The 21,240-nt window shown below is 45.5% G+C and overlaps 1 protein-coding gene across 2 annotated transcripts in view; it reads right to left on the bottom strand.

Moving 5' to 3' along the window:
* Window positions 1-5,207: 5,207 nt before the first annotated feature.
* Window positions 5,208-21,240, bottom strand: part of LOC123997189 (E3 ubiquitin-protein ligase RNF220-like) — a 49,761-nt gene continuing 33,728 nt past the window's right edge. The window contains exons 3-15 of one of the 2 annotated variants that reach the window (XM_046301325.1): window positions 19,136-19,265; window positions 18,174-18,216; window positions 16,433-16,525; window positions 16,193-16,235; window positions 14,374-14,417; window positions 12,089-12,176; window positions 11,063-11,165; window positions 10,702-10,788; window positions 10,515-10,552; window positions 9,386-9,476; window positions 8,431-8,539; window positions 6,298-6,372; window positions 5,208-6,164 (exon numbers count right to left, since the gene is read on the bottom strand). In XM_046301325.1, the coding sequence (XP_046157281.1) occupies window positions 6,093-6,164; window positions 6,298-6,372; window positions 8,431-8,539; window positions 9,386-9,476; window positions 10,515-10,552; window positions 10,702-10,788; window positions 11,063-11,165; window positions 12,089-12,176; window positions 14,374-14,417; window positions 16,193-16,235; window positions 16,433-16,525; window positions 18,174-18,216; window positions 19,136-19,265 (1,016 nt within the window). In that variant the 3' untranslated portion in view covers window positions 5,208-6,092. The remainder of the gene's footprint in view (window positions 6,165-6,297; window positions 6,373-8,430; window positions 8,540-9,385; window positions 9,477-10,514; window positions 10,553-10,701; window positions 10,789-11,062; window positions 11,166-12,088; window positions 12,177-14,373; window positions 14,418-16,192; window positions 16,236-16,432; window positions 16,526-18,173; window positions 18,217-19,135; window positions 19,266-21,240) is intronic. The other variant, XM_046301326.1, reaches the window with a different exon arrangement.

The raw sequence follows: 21,240 nt of genomic DNA, 5'->3' as shown, positions 1-21,240 counted from the left end.
TAATCTTCTCCTTTCCCCCTTCTGATGACCAGGTGGCGAATCGCATCTCTGCATGTCTGGCAGACATATCAGTGTGGATGACGGATCACCACCTCAAGCTGAACCTCGGCAAGTGAGAGGGTCCATGGGTTGATACATTTCTATATTACATTTACATTTAATCAACTTACAAATTGGAAGACATCCAGTGGAGAGTCACTTAACGGCATCTTAAAACTAGGGGAGCGGGGTGCAAGGGATTACTTATCCTAAGGTATTCCGGAGCTGCTCTTCCTCCCGGGGAAGGACTGCCCGTTCCATGATCTCGCCATCACGGTTGACAACTCCAATTGTGTCCTCCTCCCAGAGCGCTAAGAACCTTGGCGTGATCCTGGACAACACCCTGTCGTTCTCAACCAACATCAAGGCGGTGGCCCGTTCCTGTAGGTTCATGCTCTACAACATCTGCAGAGTACGACCCTGCCTCACACAGGAAGCGGCGCAGGTCCTAATCCAGGCACTTGTCATCTCCCGTCTGGATTACTGCAACTCGCTGTTGGCTGGGCTCCCTGCCTGTGCCATTAAACCCCTTCAACTCATCCAGAACGCCGCAGCCCATCTGGTGTTCAACCTTCCCAAGTTCTCTCACGTCACCCCCGCTCCTCCGTTCTCTCCACTGGCTTCCAGTTGAAGCTCGCATCCGCTACAAGACCATGGTGCTTGCCTACGGAGCTGTGAGGGGAACGGCACCTCAGTACCTCCAGGCTCTGATCAGGCCCTACACCCAAACAAGGGCACTGCGTTCATCCACCTCTGGCCTGCTCGCCTCCCTACCACTGAGGAAGTACAGCTCCCGCTCAGCCCAGTCAAAACTGTTCGCTGCTCTGGCCCCCCAATGGTGGAACAAACTCCCTCACGACGCCAGGACAGCGGAGTCAATCACCACCTTCCGGAGACACCTGAAACCCCACCTCTTTAAGGAATACCTAGGATAGGATAAGTATTCCCTCTCAACCCCCCTTTAAGATTTAGATGCACTATTGTAAAGTGACTGTTCCACTGGATGTCATAAGGTGAATGCACCAATTTGTAAGTCGCTCTGGATAAGAGAGTCTGCTAAATGACTTAAATGTAAATGTAAATGTGTATGCCGGATGGCCGTCGATGAGATGGGGGAGAGGGGTGAGCCCGGAAACAGGAGACAAAGGGCTGTGAGACATGGGGTTTAATCCTAAATACATGGAAAGTGGGATGTATACGAAGGGTGCGGTGCAACAGAAGGCGAACAGCAGAGGGGCTAAGGACCTTAGAAATGGGGAAAGGGCCAATAAAACAGGGGGAAAGATTGCGGGACTCCACCCGGAGGGGCAGATGTAGAGTGGAAAGCCATACCCTCTGCCCAAGACAGTAGCGGGGAGCAGGGGAGCAGGGGTCCAGTGGCGGTCCACTTGTCGTTGATACCTGGAGATGTTCTTGAGAAGAGCGGCCCGGGATATCTTCCAGGTACGGCGACGGACGAACATCTGGGCAGAAGGTATGCTGATCTCTTCCTCTTGCTCCTGGAAGAGTGGGGGCTGATATCGCAGGGAACACTCAAAAGGTGAGACCAGTAGCAGAACAGAGAATGGTGTTGCGGTAATATCCCATCCACATGATTTTCTGGCTCGAGGCAGTGGGATTGGTGGAGACGAGGCAACAAAGAGTCGTTACCAGGTCCGGATTGGCTCGATCTGACTGGCCATTAGACTGGAGATCAAAACCAGAGGACAGGCTGGCTGACGACCCAATAAGGGTGCAGAACCCCTTCCAGATCCAGTATGTGAACTGAGGACCGTGATCGGAGACCATGTCATCCAGAAGTCCATGGATCCGGTAGACATCCTGCACCATGAGTTTGGCCGTCTCCTTAGCTGAGGGCAACTTAGGAAGGGGGATCAAATGGGCGGCTTTGGAAAACCTATCCACCACCGTAAGGATGGTGGTTTTGCCATCTGACAGAGGGAGACCTGTGACGAAGTCCAAGGATATATGGAACCAGGGGAGGTGAGGAACAGGCTAAGACCCAGATGCAGACACAGGAGGCGGATAGTACGAGTCTCAGAGTTTATTACAAGGGGCAGGCAATCGTTAGGTCAAGGCAGGCAAAAAGGCGTAATCCAAATCAGAGTCAGGCAGGTACAGGACGGCAGGCAGGGTCAGGACAGGTAGAAAAGTCTGAACAGGGAAGACTACAAAAAAAGCAAAAACTAGAGCACAGGAAACACGGGATCACGCTGGTAGGTGAACTGGCAACAGGCAAACAGAAAATGCAGGTATAAGTACATGGGAGACAACTGTTGGGGGTTAGTCACAAGACAGGTGAAACAGTTCAGTATGGCTGTGGGCTACACTACTTCATTTAGCAGAAAATATTTGCTTCGAATTCCGTGGCATTATTTTATAGTATGAAGAATACAATTGAACATAGCCCGAATGAAACACAAAGGACATTTTCTCCAAACGAGTCGAGGGAGTGCGCACGTGCTACTGTTCAGTGTTGAGCAGCTAACACAGAAACAGGTCCTCCTATATACTTGATTTAGAGTTATGTCTGCAACTTTAGCTGTGATACAAACGTTGGGCTATATGTTTAGATTTGTAATACATTCTAAGGCTGCATGGATGCGACTCTGATGATCATTTGAAAAAAATGTATGAAAGCCGTGAACACTGCTTGGCTTGCACCCACTTCATCTCTCATTCACAATTTGACATGCACTTGATCATTCCTAGAATTTCCCGGCGGCATCCCCTTTGTGTGGCTGTAATGCCCGCAAACAACCAATCCATGCCTTTTCCTGCCGGTGGGTGAATATAATCATTATAATTCCCTTCTCCCGACTGCATGCTCCTCTCACCTCTCACTCGCATGGCTCTCTCAGATATCTCAATTCTTATTAGCCGATGCCCGTCACGTGATCAGGTCCTTCTCACAGTCTACAAATGAAGACAAGCATTGGGGAAGCAACTGCAAATTCCGGGGTGCATATTGAAGATGTTGGAAGGCGTTTGATGAGCTGTTAGAGCTATTTCGTCACATTACTAACGCAGCAATGTGCACAAGGCAGAAGGCCATCGGCACGAATGTTCCAAAATGCTATCAACTAGCGGGAGAACACCATTCTCAAATGTGACCTCAAATGCGGTTATGCATGTAATGCTTTATTATAAAGGTGCATTTTTTTGTGGTGAAAATGATCACCCCCAAACTCACCACCTATGTATGCCAGTTAAGCTTTACACCGGTTGTAAAGCGGACTAATGTGCTTCATTTTAAAGATGTTATTTGGCCACTTTAATTGTGATTACAAACCTTATTCAAAACATACAGGCCTACGGGCTAGGCTACGTGAGATGTGCAACTATGATTTGAAAAAGTCCCTCAAAAAAAGGCATGAGCTGTTTCTTGCCTTACTGCACACAAAAAGCAGGGCATCGTTCCCAAGTGATACTACATCATTCACAAGTGATACTACATCATTCACAAGTGATACTACATCATTCACAAGTGATAGGCTAATATTGTCACCCATCCGACTGATCTTGATTTAATGTTTTCTTTACATATACTAAATAATATACGTGTGAAATTGGTTTTGATTTAGAATGGACCATTATCATACACCGTCTTGAAACGGAGCCGGGGGAAAAAATATGTCATCTATGCACTTACACTTACAGCGAATGGAGGACGCTTTTCCCGTGGTTCATTTTCATGCCAGCCAGGAAGGCTATACTCCTGTTGTAAAGAGAAGCAATGTGCTTAATATTAGGAAAGTTAAGAAATAAAGACAAAGTGTTTGTTTAGATTTTTGATTACATTTGCATTGATGTCGGAGTGATTAGCGGGACAATAGAGTGCTGAGTACCAGGCAGTTAGCAAGTTTGGTAGGTTAGTAATGACCATCAGCAGCATCAAGACCTAGTTACCGTGAATAAACGGTCACGTGGAATTTGACTGAGCTCGCGAGTCGTGGCCGCTGGTAAATGGTCACCGTAACAGTCCCAGTCCAGATGCTCCTTCCCCTCGGGTCCCGCACCCGTCTCAGGTGAGCTGATGGTATGACATGTGTTATTATTACATGTGACACTGGCATCTAACTCAATTCCTGCAGTGCGGGTTTTCTTTTCGCTCCTCCCTTGTAGTTCATTAATTAATTAAAGGAATTGATAAGTTAGGAACTCCCCTCACCTGGTTGTCTAGGTCTAGGTGATAACAACAACCAGTAGACAAATAGCTTTTCCCAGGAATTGAGTTGGACACCCCTGGTATACAGAGGATGGGTCCTGACGCTACTGATGCGTCATTGTGAAGACTCCCCTTTTACTCTTTGCTCAGACCATGGAAATAGTCCCCCCCTTCTGGCTTCATTCTCTCTCTGTCCATCCCACCCTACTGCCCTACCAGGTCAGACTCCTTAGCTCATATCCTTCTTCTTGGCAGGAACAGTGGGCGGTCAGAACCTGAAATAAAGCTCAAGAATAGTAGGATTGAATGGCTTAGTCTTGACCTGACCTGGCCTGGGCTGGACTAATCCTGAAGTAACCCATTTGTTTCTTAAAGGACAATTGCATAGACATACAGTATATCAAGGCTCCGGACTGGACAGATCAACATGCAAGGAGCTGCTTGGCTTTTTTTATGATGGAACAAATCACACCATAGATAAAAGGGCAACAGGTCAGGACTAATTCGTTGAACTGTGAACATCATTTAGATCAAGAGACTTGGGTAAAACTTTCTAAAAACCTTTCACGAATAAGAATTAAGGAACTATTTATGAACTAAATAAGTATTTCTTTTTTTGTTGTTGTAAAAGTACAATTCATAAGCGTAACAATAATAATTTACAATGCATTTAAGCATGTAATAAGCATTTCTAATTGCTTACCGGTATTTCATGACAGTTATTATAAAGTGTAAGCAAGATTATGGTTTTGATCTATAACGTTGTACACACACTGACTCTAAGGCCGGGATTCAATCCGATCGTGGGTTATAGGCATCGCAGCTTTGAAAAGTCCATTTCCAATTTGAGCCGACACATGCAGCCTTACCGTGACTGGGATCTATGTGAACACGTTGCCTTTAAACGCCGCAGTGCCTATAACCCTCGATCAGATTGAATCTGGGCCTAAATCAAAAATCGGTGGAATAAATGTTTTTCAATGATATCGTTGTAGTGTAGATATTTATTTATGCAATAACCATCTTTTTTAAAGACACATTGTTTTTTTTGTAACATTGATTAATTACACTTTGTACTCCTGTACAAAGAAACACAACCTAAACGACAAAAACACAAAATAATGAATCTCAAAATATGACAATTGTTATGTTCACACTTTCCTCCCACCCGAACTAACCAAAAAACTTTGACTTTATAAGAACATGACCGTTAACACAACGGGAGTGTTAATCTTTTTTTCACATACACAATTGAAAACATACACAAAACTATTTACATGTGCTTTATCTTGATAAAAACAGACAAGTATTATTTCTAAAAAGAGTACACAGTATATAATAATAGTCCAGAGTGATCTACATCCACCTGAAAGCTTTCTTTCAGTGCCTGAGCGCTGAGAATACTTCAGTTCTTGTCATTTATTTCATCTATATACCTTACGGGGATTAACGGATTGAGCACAGAGTCCTCCTCTTAGAACTGGCCTGGCTCACTAAAGGTGGAGGCGAGCAGGGTACAAACGAACACCATCCAGCTGGGCGAACCAAAGGTGAAATGTCAAACCTAAAACGTCAAAAGGACATGAGGACTGATCGTTGTGCAATACCCAGTCATGGGTACGATCTATTCATGAGGTGTGCCCCTACTCAGTTCGGAAGGTGTGTGTGTGTGTGTGTGTGTGTGTGTGTGTGTGTGTGTGTGTGTGTGTGTGTGTGTGTGTGTGTGTGTGTGTGTGTGTGTGTGTGTGTGTGTGTGTGTGTGTGTGTGTGTGTGTGTGTGTGTGTGTGTGTGTGTGGGTTAAGGTGCAAAGACAAGGGTGATCTCTGACAGGCCAGCTGCCCTTTATGTCCCCCTCAAAGGCCTGTGCTTCCCCGGCCTGCCGGGCTACAGATACACCCGTCTCAGGTCCCCGGGTGAAGTTATGGTGTTACACTGTGGACAAAGCTTCTTAGCCCCCTAGAAGACAAAACACAGCCATGCGTGACTGCTTGACAGAAATACCATTTGTTGTAGGTAATATCTCTTATATCATGCTCCTTAGCTTTAGCGTTATCTGACAAGATTTCTTTCCGTTTTTCTTTATTCTTACCAGTGTGCGGAGCCAGCACTCCTCACAGTGGACGTGCCAGCACTGGATGGAAGTGAGGGGCGTAGAATATGTGTCCTATAGGGACGGACGGACGGACAGACAGAGAGACAGACAGTATTGGATTACAGTGCTACACAGTGCTACACATTCCACATTCTGCCCTGTTCCCACTCTGATTAAATGGGAGACAGCTGTCACTAGATGGCGCTAAGTGTCTGTATCTGCTGTATTAGTGCCGCTTGAGAGGATGGATGAGTGGATGGATGAGAAGTGGCTAGGATGGATGAAACAGCTACCCCTTGACTTTTTGCACATGTTGTTACGTTACAGCCTTATTCTAAAATGAAAATGAATTAAATCCTTTCCCCTCCCATCATCAATCTACACACAATACCCCATAATGGCAAAGCAAAAACTGGGTTTTAGATTTGTTTAAAATGTATAAAAAATGAAACACTGAAATATCACATTATCACAACGTCACATATTCAGAGCTTTACTCAATACTTTGTTGAAGTGCATTTGGCAGCGATTACAGCCTCAAGTGTTCTTGGGTATGACGCTACAACCTTGGCACGCCTGTATTTGGAGAGTTTCTCCCATTCTCTGCAGATCCTCTCAATCTCTGTCAGATTGGATGGGGGAGCGTTGCTGCACAGCTACTTTCAGGTCTCTCCAGAGATGTTCGATCGCGTTCAAGTGCAGGCTCTGGCTGGGACACTCAAAGACATTCAGAGACTTGTCCTGAGCCAGTCCTGCATTTTCTTGGCTGTGTGCTTAGGTTTGTTGTCCTGTTGGAAGGTGAACCTTCGCCCCAGTCCGAGGTCCTGAGCACTGTCGAGTAAGGTTTTCATCAAGGATCTCTCTGTACTTTGCTCCATTCATCTTTCCCTAGATCTCGACTAGTCTCCCAGTCCCCCCACAGCATGATGCTGCCACCACCATGATTCACAGTAGGGATGATGCCAAGTCTTCTCCAGACATGACGCTTGGCATTCAGGCCAAAGAGTTCAATCTTGGTTTCATCAGACCAGATAATCTTGTTTCTCATGGTCTGAGAGTCCTTTAGTTGCATTTTGTCAAACTCCAAGTAGGCTGTCATGTGCCTTTTACTGAGGAGTGGCTTCCATCTGGTCACTCTACCATAAAGGCCTGATAGGTGGAGAGCTGCAGAGATGGTTGTCCTTCTCGATGGTTCTCCCATCTCCACAGAAGAACTCTGGAACTCTGTCAGTGACCACCGGGTTCTTGGTCACCTACCTGATCAAGGCCCATCTCCCCCGATTGCTCAGGTTGGCCGGGCGGCCAGTTCTAGGAAGAGTCTTGGTGGTTCAAAACTTCTTCCATTTAAGAATGATGGAGGCCACTGTGTTCTTGGGAACCTTCAATGCTGCAGAACATTTTCACAACCCTTCCCCAGACCTGTGCCTCGACACAATCCTGTGTCGGAGCTCTACGGACAATTCCTTTGACCTCATGGCTTGGCTTTTGCTCTGACATGCACTGTCAACTGTGGGACCTTATATAGACAGGTGTGTGCCTTTACAATCAATTGAATTTACCACAGGTGGACTCCAATCAATTTGTAGAAACATCTCAAGGATGATCAATGGAAACAGGATGCACCAGAGCTCAATTTAGAGTCGTATAGCAAAGGGTCTGAATACTTACGTATATAAGGTAAGAAAATGTATATATATTTGCAAAAATATCAAATAACCTGTTTTCGCTTCATCATTATGGGGTATTGTGTATAGATTGGTGAATCCATTTTAGAATAAATCTGTAATGTAAAAAAATGTAGAAAAAGTCAGGGGTCTGAATACTTACGCACTGTAGCTGTGATACTACATTCCTCAAAAGTCCGGATTAAATCAATTGTTCATTTGGAATGTGCTTACTTTGGGTCTCATAGTGTGTTGAATTAGTTCAACGGAAGGTTATCAGGATACAAGTCAGTGCTTCTGTTGAACTAGATTCCTCCCAGTGCTGCCATCCTAAACTAGCCTGGTCCCAGACGCCTTTGTGCTCTTATCCAACTAAATTGTTCATTGTCAAGATAAACAATGATAACGAGTAACAAGGAGTTGGCATGACAGCACAAACAGGCTGGGATTCAGGCCATACACTCACCATACAGATGAGACATTTGTATCTGTCTCCTCTGGACATCTGCTTCTCTAGGTCTCGTATCCGGGTTTTTAGTGCATCGAGCGTCGTGAGTGCCGAATCCTCAGAGACCCTGAACACACACACACGCACACACACACACGCACACGCACGCACGCACACGCACGCACGCACGCACGCACGCACGCACGCACGCACGCACGCACGCACGCACACACACACACACACACACACACACACACACACACACACACACACACACACACACACACACACACACACACACTCAGTGAGAGAGAGGAAGGGAGTGGGGGGACAGGAGAAGAAGAGGCCAGAGTCATTTATAAATTTGAAGACGGATGAAATGATTAGCTGGTATACATGTACATAGAGCAGTCACATTGCCAGCATTCACTGTCTCATTTATCATGGGAAGAGAAAACAGTGCTGAGAGAGGTGGAGGGCAAGTACCACACACACACACACACACACACACACACACACACACACACACACACACACACACACACACACACACACACACGCACACACGCACACACGCACACACGCACACACACACACACTCAGTGAGAGAGAGGAAGGGAGTGGGGGGACAGAAGAAGAAGAGGCCAGAGTCATTTATAAATTCGAAGACGGATGAAATGATTAGCTGGTATACATGTACATAGAGCAGTCACATTGCCAGCATTCACTGTCTCATTTATCATGGGAAGAGAAAACAGTGCTGAGAGAGGTGGAGGGCAAGTACCACACACACAGGCACACTCACATTCATACACACTCAGTCACCACCAGTCGTTCTCTATGAGTTGAGCTTGATTTATAGATGAGCTTAGGGAAAAGACAGAGTTTAGGTTGGGATTTTTGGGACGGTTTACAGCACCACGTAGTTAATGGTAATGTGGAACATTTTCACAATGTAATTTTCAGAACTTACATCTCTATGTCACAGTTTTTACAGGTCCTGTGTACGGAGGTAATGCTGTTGTCCAGTTTGTTGCGTTCCCCATTGCTGGTGGATGGACATCCTGTAGCAAAAGAGGACTATCATTTTAAATTGGGACATCGCCAATCATTACAGTTTTTCTCAATCACGTACAAGCATATTTTTTGGAACAACGCTGTTGATATTCAAAACAGAGTCCACAAAGACACAGAACTCTGTGGCCTTTTGCAAAACAATAAATGCTTTTTCTAAATGTGGTTGCCTTCTCAAAACAGAAATACATTGATCAAAACGAAATTCTACCATCAACATTGCAAGCGCATTCATCAAAAGAACACGACTGCCTGCTAAAAAAAAACATTACCGCATCCATAGCTACTTTAACTCTCGAGTCCAAGCAGAGGAAACAGAAAGCTAGTCTGTGTTTTAGAAACCCCAGTAGATCAACACATTTACTGGGCAGTCAGCAAATCCTCATAGACAGAAGTAAAACTATCCAAAAGTGCATGATTATGGGCAATTACTCTCTTTTTATATGCAGGAATCGACCCGCCATTTCCTGGTTGCTAAAATTCTAATAGTTCGCCTAATTTCTGGTTATGTGACAAAACAAGCAGTCATTGTATAGAGTATAATCGTCCCATCTAAACCAATAAATATTGTATTTTTAGCTATTGAAAGTCAAAAAAACGTGAACTAAAGAACGGGACGCATAGAAATAGCGAACATTGAACATACCTACCGCTTCTTAGACTTGCTTTCAATGACAATGAGAGGTCTGTAACTCTCGCTTCTATGTGAATTTGGTCGGGCCGCCCCAAAAACGTACACATTGTAGCTCTAACGGCGAATTTTGCCTTCACTGCTGACATTTGTATTTAATGGTTTGCAAAAGATGGTCTAAGATATGCAAGTCGGGGAACCAAGGCAAGAAAATGATCAAAAGTTGTGTAAATATATTTGAGCATTTGATCATTGCTGTTCTGCTTTAGATACATTTCAACACAGATCCAAAAATTGCTTGTACACTACTGAGAAAAAGTGTATCATCCAACTAATGAAGTACTACACATGAGCTCATTCGAAACACCACATGTACTGATACCATAGCTGTTCTCACCCTCATTTGTCCATTTTGAATGGTCCAGAGTTCCAACACTGAGAAACAAAAGTAGGATCGTATTTAGATCTAACAAGACAGTTAATGCAGATAATAATAATAACAACACTAAAAAGACGAGGCATTGTTGTGTGGCGATGGGAACATAGAAACAGGCCATGGAAGTACCGCCCGTGGAGGTGCGTACTTTAAAACAGCCCCCCTCGGTGCTTTCCTCTCCTCCACCTCCCCGGGCTCCCGTTGTGAACAGGGGATGATGTCTGCCTCTGTATATCTGGATCACCAGGCGAAGGAAACAGAAACATGCAGTGGGAACAACAGCAATATACATGGTCCAATGGATGAACTCTTTATGTGGTGTCCTGCATTTCTCACCGTCGGTTCACTTCTTCTTTCTATGTCTGACCGTTCTGCTGCATTCAACAAAGGCACATTTGTTCCCTTGTTGAATCGTTTGTTCTGTGTGCAACAATGTTAACCTCTTCAATGCTGCCATACTCTCGTCGATCGTGTGGGATTTTCGGGGGATTGGTCAATTAGAAGGATACTGTGCTCTTCCGTAGTCCACGGTGTCGTCCCCATCAACGTCCAGGTCAGCATCACTGTCACCACGGCCCTCATTAGATGTGCTGCTGCTCACAAATACCGACCCTGAGGAGAGCCTCATTATTATCTCCATCCCAAATGGCACTCTATTCCCTATATGGCGCACTACTTTTGCACTGTAAAGGGAACCGGGTGCCATTTGGGACATACCCTCTCCGGCATCCTCACTTTCACCTAGCACATTCTCACACGGTAGACAGTGTCATGTTGACTATTGAGCGCTAAGAGCAGATGTTCAGGGCCAATGAGAGGTGAGACGTTTTTGCCCGTCTGAGGCCAATGAAAGGTGACACTAGAAAACCCCATTTTCAGTAGTAAATTATGAAAACTTCAAAATGGGTGGTGTGTTTCATAACATTTCTCCATGTCACCTTCAGTATCTCCCCTTTTCTGTTTCATAACATTTCTACATGTCACCTTCAGTATCTCCCCTTTTCTGTTTCATAACATTTCTCCATGTCACCTTCAGTATCTCCCCTTTTCTGTTTCATAACATTTCTCCATGTCACCTACAGTATCTCCCATTTTCTGTTTCATAACATTTCTCCATGTCACCTACAGTATCTCCCCTTTTCTGTTTCATAACATTTCTCCATGTCACCTACAGTATCTCCCCTTTTCTGCAACACGGGTCAAAGAATTCCGGGAACGTTCCCAAAATTCCATGGCTTTCCAGACATCCTGGTTGGAGGAGTCCTGGAATTAGGAGGGGAATATGATTTCTGGAATACCTGGAAATGTTGGAACCCTATCTGCAACCCATATGCTCAGGGTAGAGCACTCGTAGGTAAGGGAGCGCAAATTCAGCCTTATAGATACGGCAGCATAATCTGGACGGAAAGGTCCAGTGTCTTTCTCACCGCCACCCAGTCACATGATCCACCCCACTGCACCAGACCCAAGACCCAGTCACATGATCCACCCCACTGCACCAGACCCAAGACCCAGTCAGAGGGTCACCCAGTTACCTTTAAACCCCCCCAGCATGGAGGTCATCTGTAACCTCCTCCGCTCCCTCCACTGCTCCCCCTCTCCTCCCAGGTCCACCAAAATGTCCTGGAAAGACACACACACACACACGGGACATGTATGCATTGATGAAGCCACGCAGCCAGACACATACACACAAACTCACAGGCAAACACACACACACCGTTTTGTTTTTGCCTAACGCAAATGCATATCTCACAGCCCTTGGTTGTCACTGATGTATCTCCTAGGGGTAACCTAAGGTACAGCAGAAATATGGCCACGCTGAGCCTAATGGGCAGTAACCAATATCAGGGGTTTAAGCACAGATGGGCACAACACTCTTTTAACCTGTTTCAGGACCAATTCACCTGCCCTATCCGTCATCAATCTTTCTAAGACATCCAGTACGGTATGCAATATGACGGCTGCCAAGGAATAGCTTGGCTTGCTGTCGCGTAGGTTAGCATTTTTATCATGAATCTTGTTCTGGAGGCAGCTCTGCAGTGGTCACTAGCTGGAACCGTCACAAAGTCATAAAATCGGATTTAAAACCTGTCACAGATCCCCCCGGAACATTCATTACGCACACCTGGCCCCTTTTCCCACTGATTGTATTTGTATACAAACTCAGCAAAAGAAGAAACGTCCTCTCACAGTCAACTGCGTTTATTTTCAGCAAACGTAAAATGTGTAAATATTTGTATGAACATAACAAGATTCAACAACTGAGACATAAACATGTTCCACAGACATGTGACAACAGAAATGGAATAATGTGTCCATGAACAAATGGGGTGTCAAAATCAAAAGTAACAGTCAGTATCTGGTGTGGCCACCAGCTGCATTAAGTACTGCAGTGCATCTCCTCATGGACTGCACCAGATTTGCCAGTTCTTGCTGTGAGATGGTACCCCACTCTTCCACCAAGACACCTGCAAGTTCCCGGACATTTCTGGGGGGAATGGCACTAGCCCTCACCCTCCAATCCAACAGGCCCCAGATGTGCTCAATGGGATTGAGACATTCCTGTCTTGCAGGAAATCACTCACAGAAGAAGCAGTATGGCTGATGGCATTGTCATGCTGAAGGGTCATGTCAGGATGAGCCTGCAGGAAGGGTACCACATGAGGGAGGAGGATGTCTTCCCTGTAACGCACAGCATTGAGATTGCCTGCAATGACAACAAGCTCAGTCCGATGATGCTGTGACACACCACCCCAGACCATGATGGACCCTCCCCCTCCAAATTGATCCCGCTCCAGAGTACAGGCCTCGGTGTAACGCTCATTCATTCGACGATAAACGCGAATCCAACAATCACCCCTGGTGAGACAAAACCGTGACTCATCAGTGAACAGCACTTTTTCCCAGTCCTGTCTGGTCCAATCGCTGGATTTGTGCCGATAGGCGACGTTGTTGCCGGTGATGTCTGGTGATGACCTGCCTTACAACAGGCCTACAAGCCCTCAATCCAGCCTCTCTCAGCCTATTGCGGACAGTCTGAGCACTGATGGAGGGATTGTTCGTTCCTGGTGTAACTCGGGCAGTTTGTTGTTGCTATCCTGTACCTGTCCCGCTGATGTGATGTTCAGTTGTACCGATCCTGTGCAGGTGTTGTTACACGTGGTCTTCCACTGTGAGGATGATCAGCTGTCCGTCCTGTCTCCCTGTAGCACTGTCTTAGGCATCCTGAAAAGGACTTTTCTTTTTTTGCTGAGTTTATGTGCCCTTTAGTTTTCATTGGGCTTTCGATTATTGTTACAATGTCCGTTGGTGCGTGTGAGTACCTGTGCTGTGTGTTTTGGGCTTTGGTGCCCTTGTGAATTGTGCAGATGATTACGGTCTCATCCCGTGTGTTAATCATTGTGCGCGTGTGTTATTTGTTCAAGGTACACCTCGCTCTTTTGTTTGGGTTTCAACCCTGTCTTTTTGTTACGTGTTTGCCTGGTATTCGTCCCCGTGCTCTGGCACGCCGTAATTTTGGGTATAATTTTTTAAAACTATTACGCATTCCTGCACCTGTCTCCCGAATCATTCATGCCAAACTTACAAAACCAAACCCTAACATTAACCACACTGCTAACCCTAATGGCTAGCCCTAACAAAAGGCACAAAAAAAACATGAATTTTTACAATATAGCTAATTTTGACTTTGCAGCTGGCCTATCTAAGGGGAAATTGCTCAGTTTTGCATCAACAAAACTCACAACACTCACGACAATATATTTCTACTTACTACTGTCGCCTACAATACAATGCCAGTTACTATTTAAGAATATACCTGAACTTCGTCAGCTTTCCTCCTCTTCAGCTTGCCGATCCTGACTGAAAGAGCACCCACAGACAGACATGCAGAAAGGGTTAACTAGGATATGTCCGTAGAGCTAAGTATTAGAAATTGGCTGCACAACTCCTTCTTTGGAGTGAATGAGCAACACATGGTACAGTAAACACCCAAATCAAGGAGGTAAAGTAGAGAGGTATTGCTTCTGCTTTCTAACAATGGTGGTAAACATGAAAGATGCTCCTAATAATAAATTTAGACTGGAATACAGACAAATACATGCACACGCACGCAACACACAGTCTTGTATAACTAACCTTGTGGGGACACACAATGCAGTCCCATTCAAAAATCCCATTTTCCCTATCCCCTAATCCTAAACCTAATCCTAATTCTAACCCTAACACTAATTCTAACCTTAACTCTAAACCCCCTAGAAATAGAATTTGACATAGTGGGGACTAACAAAATGTCCAAAGTTGGTCAACATTTTTGTTTGTTTACTATTCTTGTGGGGACTTCTGGTCCCCACAGGTATAGTTAAATACGTCCACCCACCCACCCACACACCACACACACGTCCACACGCACGCACACACACACACACCCTATCCCACCCCCACACACTCAATGACACACACAATAAGAAACATAACACAGTAGAACAACAACTGTGGACTCCCTTTTTTTTATTGTTTTCTTAACTGCAGATTGCCTTTGGGGACATTAACTTTTAGTAGAGTGTAATTTCAGTAGGATGACAGTAGCCACCAGGGACAGAGAGCCACTAACCATGACCCACCCGGATAATGAGGGTTAAGGAGATGGTAATAGATGAGGGCCTTGGATGTGTCCCGAATGGCAAACTATTCCCTTTATGGTGCACTACTTTGGACCAGGGCCAATGAGGATCTGGTCAAAAGTAGCACACTATATAGGGAATAGGGTGCCATTTGGGAGCCATTTGGGGCGCAGCTCTTGTCAAACGGACAAAAAAAAGACAGGCTGATTAACTAACAGCTAGAAGAGGCCAATCTTCTCCCTAACGTCTCTTTAGAAACTCATTATACTGTACTGTATAATCTGTCATTAAAGCTAGTAGACCTCAACAAAGCCAACTGAGACCTATTCACCCTGGAGATAGAGGAAGAGGAAAGGTAGGTTTCTCTACTGGATACTGAACAAACCATGGTTTCAGAAGTAACTACTTATACACGTGTACTGCACAGCGAAGATATGGCGAACAATCAGCAGACTACAAGCTACAATGTGGAAATAATTTGCTCGTTATGTGTTTATTGTTGAAAAAACAAAAGTCTGTTTCCCAAAATGTCTAATTTAAATTTCAAAAAATAGTCTGTGAGTCTCAATATAATTATTAGGATATAAAGTCGGCCATATTGTGGCTCGTGCCTCTTACCAGTTTGTGTGCTGTCTGGGGTTAGGGGAGTTTCGTTGTGGAGATGAAATGGGGTGGGTTTGGCGTAGCACCTGCACCAGCGGAGGTAATCGACTGTTAACATATCATGAGGTGAAAGGTCAAGGGGTTAACAGATCCTCTGCTCATGTTGATGCTAGGTCAAAAAGTTACAGTTCTCTCAGTGACAGTTGTAGGGACAGTCAGACTGGTTGCTCAGTTGCCCCCAGTTCAATGCCTCTTCTAACAATCTCCATAAATATATCCTACCCGATGATTGGCCTTTTGAGTATAATTTTGCAGCCAAATACCCGTTGCAAAAGCAGTAACCCAACTACCCCACCCATCTGAACCAACAACAGCTCTTCTTTGAAATCCTAATTATTTCTGACCACATACCATTCAGTCTTGTATGTCTGTTGGTCCTCACACGAAGAAACGTCTGTGGAATAAGAAGAGAAGATAAATCTACTCACAAAAGAACTGTCAAGTGTGTGTGTGTGTGTGTGTGTGTGTGTGTGTGTGTGTGTGTGTGTGTGTGTGTGTGTGTGTGTGTGTGTGTGTGTGTGTGTGTGTGTGTGTGTGTGTGTGTGTGTGTGTGTGTGTGTGTGTGTGTGTAGGGAAGCGGGAAGCACCTACCTGGTATCTATCTGAGTGGGGGTCTTCAGGTGGGCAGGGGGGAGAGGCGGGAGATCCCCCCTCACGTTTAATGTGCAGAGATAGTGAGAGGGACTGCGGACAAAGTGCAGAGTCAAAGGAAGGTGTGTGTGTGTGTGTGTGTGTGTGTGTGTGTGTGTGTGTGTGTGTGTGTGTGTGTGTGTGTGTGTGTGTGTGTGTGTGTGTGTGTGTGTGTGTGTGTGTGTGTGTGTGTGTGTGTGTGTGTGTGTGTGTTTTTTGCACATTTTGTTATATTACAGCCTTATTCTAAAATAGACTACATCATTTTTCCCCTCATCAATCTACACACAATACCGCATGATGCCAAAGTGAAAACAGGTTTTTAGACTTTTTTGCAAATGTATAACATGTTTTTTAACTGAAATACTGAAATACATATTCAAACCCTTTGCTATGAGACTTCGAAATTGAGCTCATGTACATCCATGATTGGAGTCCACCTGTGGTAAATTCAATTGATTGGACATGATTTGGAAAGGCACACACCTGCCTATGTAAGGTTCCACAGTTGACAGTGCATGTCAGAGCAAAAATCAACCCAGGAATTGTCTGTAGAGCTCCGACACAGGATTGTTTCGAGGCACAGATCTGGGGAAGGGTACCAAAACAATTCTGCAGCAATGAAGATCCCCAAGAACACAGCAGCCTCCATCATTCTTAAATGGAAGAAGTTTGGAACCACCAAGACATCCTAGAGCTGGCTGCCTGGCCAAACTGAGCAATCAGGGGAGAAGGGCCTTGGTGAGGGATGAGACCAAGAACCAGATGGTCACTCTGACAGAGCTCCAGATTTATTCTGTGGAGATGGGAGAAACTTCCAGAAAGACAACCATCTCTGCAGAACTCCGCCAATCAGGCCGTTATGGTAGAGTGACCACATGGAAGCCACTCCTCAGTAAAAGGCACATAACAGCCCACATGGAGTTTGCCAAAAGGCACCCAGACCATGAGAAACAAGATTCTCTGGTCTGATGAAACCAAAATTGAACTCTTTGGCCTGAATGCCAAACGTCACATCTGGAGGAAACCTGGCACCAACTCCACGGTGAAGCATGGTGGTGGCAGCATCATGCTGTGAGGATATTTTTCAGCATCAGGGACTGGGAGGATCAAGGGATAGATGAACGGAGAAAAGTACAGTGAGATCCTTGATGAAAACCTGCTCCACAGCGCTCAGGACCTCAGACTGGGGGCGATTTTCACCTTACCAACAGGAAAATGACTCAAAGCACACAGCCAAGACAACGCAGGAGTGGCTTCGGGACAAGTCTCTGAATGTCCTTAAGTGGCACAGCCAGAACCCGCACTTGAACCCAATCTATCATCTCTGGAGAGTCCTGAAAATAGCTGTGCAGCGACGCTCCCAATCCAACCTGACAGAGCTTGAGGGGATCTGCAGAGAAGAATGGGAGAAACTCCCCAAATACAGCTTGTAGCATCATACCCAAGAAGACTTGAGGACTTGAGGCTGTAATCGCTGCCAACGATACTTCAACAAACTACTGAGTAAAGTGTCTGAATACTTTTGTAAATGTGATTTCAAAAAAAAAATGTAACCTGTTTTTCCTTTGTCGAAATTGATATCGGTATTATGTGTACATATATGAGAGAAAAAACAACAATTTAATCCATTTTAGAATAAGACTGTAACGTAACAAAATGTGCAAGAAGTCAAGGGGTGACCATAAGTGCATGTATTTACCTTTGAAGCCCCTAATGGATTGTCCCTCTGCACTGAATTAATACTGTCAAAAGGAAGATAGAAAGAACATTTAAAGGATGCCCAGACAGGAAACAAATGCTACAGTATTGAACATTGACACTGTTTATTGTTGCTTATTTTCCATGCCAGTGGTACCGATAGCCTATCTAATGTCCAAGGTTCACATACATGCGCACACAACACACAACACACGCACACACACCTAGTACCCAAGGGCCATGTTTAATTTGAAGCCATTATTGTCCTCAGCACGGTTGTTAAGCAGATTTGGCAAGTAATGTCTTTATTGGACAAATCATTCTTGTGGCCTAAGCAAGTAGTGTGTGTGTGTGTGTGTGTGTGTGTGTGTGTGTGTGTGTGTGTGTGTGTGTGTGTGTGTGTGTGTGTGTGTGTGTGTGTGTGTGTGTGTGTGTGTGTGTGTGTGTGTGTGTGTGTGTGTGTGTGTGTGTGTGTGTGTGCGTGCGTGTGTGCGCATGTTAGCTGATTATGGGCATTGAGAGCAGGCATTATAGAGGCATTATATTGGCCTAGCTGTAGGAAGTGTCGCCTGGGGCAGGAGGGCCGTTATGAAATATGCTGAGAAAAATGAGGCACCTTGTAAACATTACACGCCAGTGACAAAGGAGACAGGAAATATGATGGAGGGGCCCTCCAGCTATCTGTAAATATTAATAATCACAACCACATCTGGAAGCACTAAACGAGAGAGAGAGAGAGAGAGAGAGAGAGAGAGAGAGAGAGAGAGAGAGAGAGAGAGAGAGAGAGAGAGAGAGAGAGAGAGAGAGAGAGAGAGAGAGAGAGAGAGAGAGAGAGAGAGAGAGAGAGAGAGAGAGAGAGAGAGGATAAAGAATAAAGAATAAAAGAAAGACACCGAGAAAGAAAGGCGGGAGGTGAAAGGAAAGAAATCGAGTACACGTATGTGCAGTCTTCTGTATGCCTACCTGATTTGTAACTGTGTCAGTCTGCCCATCTCCTGCTCCATGTGCTCCTGTAGCTCACCTGGTCGTAACACAGCATGGCACACAGGACACACTGGGGCCTGGGAGTCATACAGGATGTTCCCCTTACCTACTGACACAGAGAGGGGAGGAAAGGCGGAGGGAGGAGGCAAGAGTACGTCATTCGAATATTCGGTGTCAAATCACATTCAGGTGTAACACACACACACACACACACACACACACACACACACACACACACACACACACACACACACACACACACACACACACACACACACACACACACACACACACACACACACACACACACACACACACACACACACCCCACCCTGTCAGCGAGCCTACATCATAGGCTGTCAATGGGAACATTAGCCCGGCCCACCCGGCCCATTGGGTTTCACTGATGGTATATGGACATAAGCAGCCAGCTGGGAAGGGAGTTATACTATATCAACATTTTACCAGGTAAATGAGGTGTTTTAATCCTGAGAGCCATTAATCACATGTAGAAAGGTATGGCCATCTCTCTGCATCGTATTTCCCTCTACACCTCAACACAACCAGACTGGAGAAGGCCATAACATAGCCATTACAGAGGGAATATACAGCACGGTCAATAGCAATGGCATGAATCAAAACAAAGGCCTCATACAGTAGGCCGACTTATCACCATTCCACATTTACATAATTCAGCAGACGTTCTTATCCAGAGCAAATTACAGTGGTGAGGGTTAAACATTTTCATACTGGTCCCCCATGGGAATTGAACTCACAAACCCTGGCAATGCAAGTGCCATGCTCCACCAAGTGAGCCACACAGATGTTCAACCCGAGAGCCTATTAGGGGCCTGCAGCATGTATAGTCACCTATCTGCTTCCCTCAGGAACCTATTACACAACACATCAGTGACACTCATAAGGACAAAATACATGACATGTGGCATGCTGGGAGCAGGTTGGCGTCCCCTCTGACATCAGCTGAGCTACGAGTGCCTAATGAGGACCCAAATAGAGAAAAAATGGTTGCTGAATAAAACATGGCCGCAAATAGCAACAAAAAAAAACGCTCAGTGTCCTTGGGAAAAGTGACAGGTCATTCTGTGTTCCTCACGCCTTTTTTGCATCCCTCGCGGAAGCCTAAATGAGTTTTCCCGACACGCATCGAGCGTTGCCGGGCTTTCAGCGCTCCCCGGCCCGGAACACGCAGGCATTAGTAAACAATGAAATCTCGGAGCTGAAATTGAATTTATAACCACATTACCTGGTGAGATAAGCGTCTCTGAATGGCGCCATGATAAGAGGAATGGGATTTGATTTTCAGGTGGTTTATTGTCCCCGTTTTTGTAGACTCTCCCTCCCCATCCTCCCTCCACCATATCCTGTCGTCTCTTGTCTGCACCAGGCAACCTCCATGTTAGGGATGGTTTCCCAGCCCTGATTGAAGCTATATCTGTCCTAAAAAGCACTTTAATGACCAAGACTTAATTATGGTGTGTGTGTGTGTGTGTGTGTGTGTGTGTGTGTGTGTGTGTGTGTGTGTGTGTGTGTGTGTGTGTGTGTGTGTGTGTGTGTGTGTGTGTGTGTGTGTGTGTGTGTGTGTGTGTGTGTGTGTGTGTGTGTGTGTGTGTGCCTGCATGCGTGCACATTCGTGGCATCAACATCACAACCACCCTGTACACATGCTTCCTCCCCCTCCTTTCCCACATCTCTCCCTCCCATAGCTGCGGGAAGTAGCTAAAACAAATATATGACAAAAATATATATATATATACATTTTGTCTAGTCCTGTATTACTGGACCGATATAGTCATCTGTAGCGCTGGCAAAAATGTAATTGTGCACCATCATAGGTGAAAAAAGTCTTAGAACCCCCCAACCCCAAACATCTTCCTGTGGCTACTCCCCCTCCCATTCCCCCTTCCCCCTCCCAGAAAAATGTGTCAGCATCAGTCAGCCTCATTGCTGAGCCTGGAGGGGGGGGGGGGTCTCAGACACATAACAAGGGGGCAGTAAACTAGCCTATGTGGCTAGCTAGCTATCTCCCCATTTAACAGGAGCTGATGGATTCCCTCTCTGTCTGG

The sequence above is a fragment of the Oncorhynchus gorbuscha genome, linkage group LG15 (genome assembly GCF_021184085.1).
Source record: "Oncorhynchus gorbuscha isolate QuinsamMale2020 ecotype Even-year linkage group LG15, OgorEven_v1.0, whole genome shotgun sequence".
Lineage (NCBI taxonomy): Eukaryota > Metazoa > Chordata > Actinopteri > Salmoniformes > Salmonidae > Oncorhynchus > Oncorhynchus gorbuscha.
The sequence above is the reverse complement of the archived record's forward strand: the minus strand, read 5'-3'. Positions and strand labels throughout refer to the sequence as shown.